At 48.0% G+C, this 10,198-nt stretch overlaps 1 protein-coding gene across 1 annotated transcript; it reads right to left on the bottom strand.

Annotated features, from left to right (window-relative positions):
- Positions 1-1,578: 1,578 nt before the first annotated feature.
- Positions 1,579-10,198, bottom strand: C1H18orf32 (chromosome 1 C18orf32 homolog). Its single transcript, XM_068271883.1, has 3 exons — positions 10,093-10,198; positions 7,133-7,322; positions 1,579-1,676 (listed from the first exon to the last, which is right to left on the bottom strand). Exons 2-3 carry the CDS (start codon positions 7,310-7,312, stop codon positions 1,602-1,604), a joined length of 255 nt encoding a protein of 84 aa, XP_068127984.1. The 5' UTR covers positions 7,313-7,322; positions 10,093-10,198; the 3' UTR covers positions 1,579-1,601.

The raw sequence follows: 10,198 nt of genomic DNA, 5'->3' as shown, positions 1-10,198 counted from the left end.
CTTCGTGCTTCACCAGTGAGTGATGTGCCTGGACTGTGCAGCGCTTCGTGCTTCACCAGTGAGTGATGTGCCTGGACTGTGCAGCGCTTCGTGCTTCACCAGTGAGTGATGTGCCTGGACTGTGCAGCGCTTCGTGCTTCACCAGTGATTGATGTGCCTGGACTGTGCAGCGCTTCGTGCTTCACCAGTGAGTGATGTGCCTGGACTGTGCAGCGCTTCGTGCTTCACCAGTGAGTGATGTGCCTGGACTGTGCAGCGCTTCGTGCTTCACCAGTGAGTGATGTGCCTGGACTGTGCAGCGCTTCGTGCTTCACCAGTGAGTGATGTGCCTGGACTGTGCAGCGCTTCGTGCTTCACCAGTGAGTGATGTGCCTGGACTGTGCAGCGCTTCGTGCTTCACCAGTGAGTGATGTGCCTGGACTGTGCAGCGCTTCGTGCTTCACCAGTGAGTGATGTGCCTGGACTGTGCAGCGCTTCGTGCTTCACCAGTGAGTGATGTGCCTGGACTGTGCAGCGCTTCGTGCGTCACCAGTGAGTGATGTGCCTGGACTGTGCAGCGCTTCGTGCTTCACCAGTGATGTGCCTGGACTGTGCAGCGCTTCATGCTTCACCTGTGAGTGATGTGCCTGGACTGTGCAGCGCTTCATCTGTCCACCAGCAGGTGGTCTTCTGCAGTAATGGCGCTCAATCCATACAACGCCTTTCTTCAGTTTCAGCACTTTTAAAAGTTACTCTAGCTTTGTGAGAACCAAAATATTACAAATCTTATTCTTCCGCGATGCTCAATAAAAAGACGCTTTCATTCCAGTCATAGCCTTTGAAGGTACCTCCAAGTCTCGGGTGCATCTACTTGCTCCTGTGCCAGCCTCTATAGATGGAGCCCCACCCACTCCCGGCTCTCCAGGAGTTAATGGGCTTCCTGAATAAGCCAGGAGGAGGAGAAAGCAGCAACCACAGATATGTGTATTTATTAAGGCCCCTTTCACACCAGGGGAGGTGCTGTATTTTTACCACACCCCTATGGAGACCTTCATACTGGCACGGTACGGCGCAATGCAAGTGACGTTTTCGTCAAAATTACGTTAACGCGCGTCCATGCGTCGCTCTGCATCGGGCCGGAAGTCATGTTAGTCTTTGGTGAATTTTTTTTTTTTTTAAACGTCAACAATGCAGCGTGCATGCGTGGAAGCATATTTTAACAATATGCTTCTGTGCACGTTCGCATACCCGAAGCAGGAAGTGACGGCAAGCACATGTCACTTCCTGCTTGGCTGGTGGCCAGACAGAACACAGCGTACTAACGCGCCGCTGCCGCCAGTTTACAGTGTGAAACCGGCCTAAACGTTCCCTAAATGACACATAAAAGGAGATTTTTTTTTTAATAATTTACTATAGAATAAGGTATTTCTAAATCTCTGGAATGCAGTATATATTACATAGAAATAGGTTATGACCGCTGAAGGCTACCATAGAAACCATCAATAAAATGTCCTTTTTTTTGAATCAGCAAAGTAAAGGGAAAGCGGTCGGGGTTTTCCTCTCAGTTTAAAATGGTGTTAGGTAGATGAAGTCAGAGTCTTATTGTGTGTACAGAGGTCCGTTCAATCAGCCTTTTTATTGGACGTTTCTCTGTGCGTTTGATCCACATCTCCATTCATGGTTCCATTACTGGCAACCTGCAAACACAATAACATGTATCCATGATTAATAGATGAACACCAGCTATTTATTTTATTTATTTATTCAAGTATTTATATAGTGCTGACATATTACGCAGCGCTGTACAGAGTATATAGTTTTTGTTACTAACCGTCCCTCAGAGGGGCTCACAATCTAGTCCCTACAACAGTCATATGTCTATGTATGTATCGTGCAGTGCATGTATCGTAGTCTAGGGCCAATTTTAGGAGGAAGCCAATTAACTTATCTGTATGTTTTTGGAATGTGGGAGGAAACCAGGGTGCCCGGAGGAAACCCCCACACACGGGGAGAACATAAAAACTCCTTGCAGATGTTGACCTGGCTGGGATTTGAACCGGGGACCCAGCGTTGCAAGGCGAGAGCACTAACCACTACGCCACCGTGCTGCCCGTGTATATAAAATACAATGTGCCGAGAAATGTCTAAACGCACAGATAATCCTGCACATGTGCACAAGCTTAGAAGAACAAGAACAAATCTGCTGCTTTTGAAGAGAGTCTGAAGCTGAATTTTTTACCTTTTTTTTGTGCAGCCATCTTCAGCAGTACAATCCAAGTTGCTTCACCGCATCTCCGCAGCAGAACGAGTATTATTTCCCCCAGAAATGCCCTGAATACTGTGCACAGTAACTCCGCCTCTTCTCCAGTAATCTCCGCCTCTCCCTGCCCCTCTCAGACTTCTTTCACTGAGAGAGGCGGGGCGGAGATTGACCGGAGAGGCGGCAGAGCTGCAGCGCACAGCTCTGCCTCTTCATGACAGCAAAATATGCAACCTGGAAAGTTGTGGAACTTTGCTGGGCTATTTCAGGGACATAAATAACTCGTTCTGCAGCGGAAAATTGGAATTTAATGCTGAAGGTAGCTGCGCAATAAAAAGAGGAAAAAATATTCCACTTCAGACTCTATTTATTTATTCTTTTATTGGAAATGTATTAAACTTTATTTATAAAATGGTAACATATTAGGCAGGGCTGTACAATAGATAGGGGGAGACATTACAACATTAGACTACTACACAGGGACATTACAGAAGTAAACAATGGTACACAGAATAGTGATATAGCAATAAACAATGGCGTGCAGATTGCAAGGTAGCAATATAGCAGATGAGTCACTGAGTCCATATGGTGGCGGAGATGAGCAGATGGGGAGGAGAGCTCTGCCAAATAGGCTTATAATCTAAGGGCTGGGAAGAGGGACTCAGAAGGAGGAGGGGGGTGTAAGTACAAGGGAGGGTGATGGAGGTATGTCGATGACAGGTAAGTAATAGTGATCAGATGAGTCTTTAAGGCCTGCTCGAATGAGTTGAAGTTGGAGGCAAGTGGCTGGATAGTGTACTGGTTAAGGACACCTTCCTTTGACCAGGGTTCGAATCCTGGCCAGAGTCAGTAGCTATTCAGTAAGGAGTTCAAGGCAAAACTCCCTAACTCTGCAGGGTGGCCTCTTGAGCGTGTCCCTGTGGCTGCAGCTTGAGCACTTTAAGTCCGACAGGAGAAAAGCGCTATACAAATGTTCGGATTATTATTATCGGATTATTAAAGGGAACCTAAACTGAGAGGGATATGGATGTTTCCTTTTAAACATTAGCAGTTGCCTGGCAGTCCTGCTGATCTCTTTGGCTGCAGTGATGGCCGAATCACACACCTGAAACTAGCATGCAGCTAATCCAGTCTGACTTCAGTCAGCGCACCTGATCTGCATGCTTGTTCAGGGGCTGTGGCTAAAAGTATTAGAGACACAGGATCAGCAGGAGAGTCAGGCAACTGGTATTATTTTAAAAGGAAAAAGCCATATCCTTCTCAGTTTAGGTTGCCTTTAAGCCTGATGGAGGGAAAGCGTTCCATAAAGTGGGGGCTGCTCTGGAGAAGTCCTGGTTATTGGCCAATCATAATTGGATGTGTGTACACGCACTAATGGTGGCCACTAATGATCCAATCTTGTTTATCCAATCTTACCAAATCTATGTAGTATAAGGGTAAATTGAGTAAATACATTAAATGGATAATTTAGGCAGTTCCCTTATATTACATAGAAATGGTAAGATTGGATGAAAAGATTGGATCATTAGTGGCCACCATAAGGCTCATCTCATTGGTGAGATCTTCTTCTGGGCAGGAAAATAAAACCTGGCATACAGTAGCAGATTTTCTCCCAATGTGCCAAAAAGATAGATTGCACATTGATTTTATGCAGCAATCTATTAAAAATCAATTATTGCTGCTCCCCTAGGTGACCCCCCCCCTCTGTGCTTACTGGGACCCCATGCAGAGTATTAGCATTCGCCTCTCCTGTGTGCTCTTTCCTCTGTGATACCATCGCCTCCCGGTCCCTGTAGTGACCCCCTGACCTGGCAATGTACAGTATATTGTTACGTGCACCGCCGGGTCACTACGGACACCAGGAGATTTTGGCAGCACCGAGGAGGAACGTGCCAGCTGGAGTGGTGAGTATCCGAGAACTCTGTCATGCTTCAAGAACTACTGTAGGGGGGAGGGGAAAAAGAGTTGAACTTACCTGGGCTTCTAATGGTCCCCCGCAGACATCCTGCGCCCGTGCAGCCACTCACCGATGCTCTTGCCCCGCCTCCGGTTCACTTCTGGAATTTCAGGCTTTAAAGTCTGAAAACCACTGCGCCTGCGTTGCCGTGTCCTCGATCCCACTGATGTCACAAGGAGCGTACTGCACAGGCACAGACCATACTGGGCCTGTGCAATACACTCCTGGTGACGTCAGCGGGAGTGAGGGCACAGTGGTTTTCTAACTTTAAAGAACAACTGTAGTGAGAGGTATGTGAAGGCTGCCATATTTCTTTCCTGTTAAGCAATAGCAGTTGCCTGGCAGCCCTGCTGGTTTATTTGGCTGCAGTAGTGTTTGAATAACACCAGAAACAAGCATGCAGCTAATCTTGTCAGATCTGACAATAATGTCAGAAACACCTGATCTGCTGTATGCTTGTTCAGGGTCTATGGCTAAAAGTGTTAGAGGCAGAGGGTCAGCAGGGCTGCCAGGCAACTAGTATTGCTTAAAAGGAAATAAATATGGCAGCCTCCATATCCCTCTCACTACAGTTGTCCTTTAAAGTCTGAAATTCCAGAAGTGAACCGGAGGCGGGGCCGGAGTATCGTTGAGTGGCTGCGCGGGCACAGGATGTCTGCGGGGGACCATTAGAAGCCCCGGGTAAGTTCGACTCTTTTTCCCCCGACCCCCCTACAGTAGTCCTATAAAGCAAACCTAAAGCGAAAATGAACTTATAGTATAATAAATTGTATGTGTAGTACAGCTACAAGAAATAGAACATTAGTAACAAAAGAAACGAGCCTCATTGATTTCCAGTACAGGAAGAGTTAAAGGATACCCGAAGTGACATGTGACATGATGAGATAGACATGTGTATGTACAGTGCCTAGCATACAAATAACTAGGCTGTGTTCCTTTTTTTTCTTCCTCTGCCTGAAAGAGTTAAATATCAGGTATGTAAGTGGCGTACTCAGTCCTGATTGAGAGAGGAAGTGACTACAGTGTGACCCTCACTGATAAGAATTTCCCTTTTGTATCTCCTTCTTGCTTTCAGAAGCCATTTTCTGCTAGGAAAGTGTTTTATAGTTGGAATTTCTTATCAGTGAGGGTCACACTGTAGTCACTTCCTGTCTGAGTCAGGAATGAGTCAGCCACTTACATACCTGATGTTTAACTCTTTCAGGCAGAGAAAGAAAAAAAAAGGAACACAATATAGTTATTTGTGTTCTAGGCACTGTACATACACGTGTCTATCTCATCATGTCACATGTCAGTTCGGGTATCCTTTAATCTTCCTGGCGGTAAGCCCGAGCTGAGCTCGGGCTATGCCGCGCAGGAGGATATCTCTGACCCTGGTGGGGCGATTTGCCCCATTCAAAGTGCTGTGCGCGCAGCTAGCACTTTGCTAGCCGCGCGCACAGCTTGATCACCGCCGCTCTGCGGCAATCGCCTGCACGCAGCGGCTGAAGATGGCCCCTCGCCAGAGCCCTGCGCTGCCCGTACCAATGAGTTCCAGGCAGCGCTATGGGCTGGATCGGAGGTGTCTGATGTCGGCTGACGTCCATGACGTCATTCCGATCTTCGCCGTGGCGACAGGAGAAGCCAAACAGGGGAAAGCGTTCTATACGCGTTCCCCTGTTTGCTATTGATGCCGGTGTTGTGTCTGATTACGCTGCCTTTGGGTTTGCGCTGCCCCGCATGCGCAGTAGGAGACTATGCGGCCATAGTTCCTATTGAATTATGCGGCTGATGGTAAAATACTAAATATCTCAGCTTCTTCACACCCTACACTCCGCAAATTTTCAGGGTAGGGAGGGGAACCCCCCAATTACCTCTATGCCAAATTGCAGCCCCCGAGACCCACTGGTTCCCGAGATAGGTTTCTCTAATCTATCTCCTGAACCAGCGGGGCTCGGGGGCTGCAATTTGGCATAGAGGTCGTTCGGGGGATCCTCTCCCTACCCTGAAAATTTGATGAGTGTATGATGTGTGGAAGCGGATATATTTATTATTTTACCATCAGCAGCATAATTAACTTCACACTGAGCATGCGTGCTACTCAGTGTGGAAGGGAGCTTCCGGGCAGTGCAATCAGACATTACACCGGCGATGATCGCACTAGAGGGACACATGCGCCCTCTAGTGGTGTTTCATGTAGCTACCACTCTGGTAGCTTTACATGAAACAAAAAAAATTTTTTTTTAAAAAATTGATTTCTGCCTATGTGGCAGAAAAATTTCACCGCCAGGAGGGTTAAGAAACTTCAGTTGTTATCCATGCAGAAGAACCTCTCTAAGGTCTCTGACCCAACTTGGATGAATACAGTTCTGTTTTCTGAAGCACTTATACATCAAAGAAACAGCTTCAGATAAGATTTTACTGCCAGGAAGTTCAAAGGGTCATTAGCTCTGCTCTGTTTTATAGTTTAAAACACAGGGTGTGGTTTGTAATTTGCATAAAATGACAAAATGACACAAAAATGAAATACAAATAAATGAGACTCTTTTCTTTGCTACTAATGTTCTATTCCTTATCCGTACTACACATTCAATTCATTATATCATACGGGTTTTTTTTTGCTTCCGTGTCTCTTTAATACTCCGCACAGAGCCCCCCGGGGAGAGCAGCACTAGCAGGAGGGATGTGTCACCGACTTGAAGCCCACCTGCATAGATACTCTCTTGCACTCAATCAACCATCAAAAAAACTTCCTGTCCGTTGGGAAACGTTTATCGATTCCTGCCAGGAAGCAACTGAAATTACAATCAGGCAGCATGTTGAGGCAACAATCTTCGGCAGATTTGATCACAGTGATCCAATCTGTCGAGGAATGTCTCACAATGTATGGGTACCTTTAGAAGGCTTTAGTCTTGCTGACCTTTTTCTACAGAAGCTCTGCAAATACTCTCACTTACCTTAGTGCTGCCGTTACACTCTGCCTTGCCCTGGCCTCCCGAGGTCGGGGTACCCTGAACAGCTTTCTTTGGCCAGAGGCGACTGATGAAGGGCGATATGAAGGGGTAGACGATTGGCTCCAAAAACTTCTTGTACACCCACAAGAGGACTGGAATGACGATGCAGGGAATGCACACCATGGCTGCTGATCTGAAGGAGAAATACATGGCCCAAGTCAGATGCCTTCTCCACTACAAACCACACCCACCGGCAATCACGGCCGTCCAAAACCAGCACTGCTGATCGATTCCAGCACCCTTATCATGATTCTGATCAAAGACGTGGTCAATGAGCTTCCAATTTCTGGCCAGTCTAACGCACGTCCTGCTCATTTCGATTGGCCTGATTCCAACCTGCATAAAATTTGCATTGCAAGTGAAGGATTTGCATTTCTGACTATTTCTGCCCCTGTACTCGCTTTGCAAAAAGCACCTGAACATTTATAATTATTCTGCACCCGCTAAATCTGCAATGTGTACGGTCTGAACAGGATATATATATATATATATATATATATATATATATATATATATATATATATTTGCATTAACAGCACTCGCAAAACTACACTCAAATAAGTACAACAGTCCAACACAAAACTAAGAAAAAAATAAATAGAAAAATAGCAACAACGTAAACAGTGGCGTAGCTAAGGAGTTGTGGGCCCCGATGCAAGTTTTATAATGGGGCCCCCCAAGCACTCTATACATAACAATTGATATGACGCACCAAAACCTGCCAATGGCAACTACAGTGTCAGAGGTGCAAGAAGGGGATGGGGAACAGCTTGTTACGGATTACCCCCAAGCACTCTATACATAGCAATCCCTGCCAATGGCAACTACAGTGTCAGAGGTGCAAGAAGGGGATAGGAAACAGTGTGTTAATGATTACTGCTATTCAAAGTATCTATAGAAGTCATTATTATGAGAACAGAACCAATAGAGAGCTAATACTGTAGTTGAGGGAGGGCCCTTCGGCGGCCCTCTGGCCCAAGGGCCCTGATGCGGTGGCTACATTGGATTCTCTGGGGCTGTATTACGACACCACACTAGATGCCAATGTCTCACGTTTAAGGAAAAAAAAATGACGATAGTGGATTTAAAGGACAACTGAAGAGTGAAGAAAATGGAGGCTGGCCTATTTCCTTTAAAACAATACCAGTTGCCTGGCAGCCCTGTTGGTCTATTTGGCTGCAGTAGTGTCTGAATCCCACCAGAAACAAGCATGCAACTAATCTTGTCAGATCTGACAATGTCAGAAACACCTGATCTGCTGTATGCTTGTTCAGGGTCTATGGCTAAAAGTATTAGGGCCCGTTTCCACTGGCCACCACGCACAGCTGCAAGATGCACGGCGGCACTTCCGGGTCTGCGGGTACGCAGACGAATCCCAGAAGCCGTGCCATGCACGGCTATGGGATTCGCTGCCTCCCGTGCAAAAACTGTGGGCAAAGCCGGCCAAATTGCTAGGGCAAGCGATTCGGCCGGCGGCACCATCACTTCCTATGGCAGAGTTTCCCCGAGCGATTTGCCTGCAGGGAAACTCTGCGGATTTGACCCGGTTTCTGCACTAGTGGAAACGGGCCCTTAGAGGCAGAGGATCAGCAGGATAGCCAGGCAACTGGTATTGCTTAAAGAAAACCTGTAACAAAGAAATCCTCCACCGTGGGGTACTCAGCCTCCGGATCCTATTGAGGCTTCCCCTGTCCTCCCCGGTCCCACAGCGGCAGAGATCAAGCTCCCCGAACAGTGGGGATGTCAATATTTACCTTCCCGGCTCCAGCGCAGGCGCAGTATCGGCTCTCCACCTCACGGAGATCGGCTATTTTTGCCTATCTCCGTGCAGAAAGCCGCAAACAGCGCCCCCGCTGGAGCCAAGAAAGGTAAATAAATCAGCGCTTATCAGGCTTGTCGAAGGAGGATTGCCGGACACTTCTGGGAAGCCAGCTCTGGATTGCCTGCAGCTACAGGGGAGGGGGGAAGCCTCATTGGGACCCTAATGCTTCCCCCTCCCGAGGTGAGTACCCCCCAGGGGAACTTTTTTTTTTGTTACAGGTTCTCTTTAAAGATAACCTAAAGTAAAAAAAAAATGAGATGAACTCACCTGGGGCTTCCCTCAGCCCCCTGCAGACGATCGGTGCCCTCGCAGCCCCGCTCCGATGGCCCAGGACCCGCCGGCGAACACTTCCGGTTTCGCCGTCACCGGCCGACAGGCATGGGAACGCGAGTGATTGTTCGCGTTTCCAGCCTGTATATGCTGCTATTGCGGCCAGAAGGCCGCAATAGCAGCATAGGGGGCGATATACAGGCTGGGAACGCGAACAATCACTCGCGTTCCCATGCCTGTCGGCCGGTGACGGCGAAACCAGAAGTCGTCGCCAGCGGGTCCAGAAGCATCAGAGCGGAGCTGCGAGGGCACCGATCGGCTGCAGGGGGCTGAGGGAAGCCCCAGGTGAGTTCATCTCATTTTTTTTTGTTGCCTTTAGGTTCACTTTAAAAGGAAATAAATATGGCAGCCTCTATGTACCTCTCACTTCAGGAGCTGATATTTTTCCGGTCTTGCATCACACACTCCACTCTCCTTCCAGACACTTCCCTGAAACCAAATATGACATCACACACCCAACTGCCCTGTATCCTGTCCCAGTATGACATCCATATGACGTCACAGATGGTCCTGATTCCTCATGGATGGCAGCCTGTGTGTATAGTTAGCACAGTGTGATCCTCTGTTTTTCCTTCAGGTAGTTACAGCCCTGCACTCTGATCATATGACATCACACATCCTCCCCTGCACCTCCCAGTCATGCCCTATGATGCCATCAGCTCCGCTGCCCCCTGGTGGCCGCATCACTCCTCCTCCGCCACCAGCACTCTCTGCCAGGCGGCACCAGAGCCCCTGTACCGAATACACCCACCTTCCGCTCTCTCCTGTCCCGTCTGCTCACCGGAAAGCAAACACAGCGCACTTCCGGGTTCTGTGTGACGACACTCGGTGAAAGGCTTAGTGACGGAGAGGAGAGG

The sequence above is a fragment of the Hyperolius riggenbachi genome, chromosome 1, assembly GCF_040937935.1.
Source record: "Hyperolius riggenbachi isolate aHypRig1 chromosome 1, aHypRig1.pri, whole genome shotgun sequence".
Lineage (NCBI taxonomy): Eukaryota > Metazoa > Chordata > Amphibia > Anura > Hyperoliidae > Hyperolius > Hyperolius riggenbachi.
The sequence above is the reverse complement of the archived record's forward strand: the minus strand, read 5'-3'. Positions and strand labels throughout refer to the sequence as shown.

What these genes read in the sequence shown, in the direction of transcription:
- C1H18orf32 (XM_068271883.1), bottom strand. Translation starts at nt 7,312, where the DNA reads ATGGTGTGCATTCCCTGCATCGTCATTCCAGTCCTCTTGTGGGTGTAC. An exon ending in AGTGTAACGGCAGCACTAAG is followed by an intron (nt 1,677 to 7,132) that starts GTAAGTGAGAGT and finishes TTGTGTTTGCAG; the next exon opens with GTTGCCAGTAATGGAACCAT.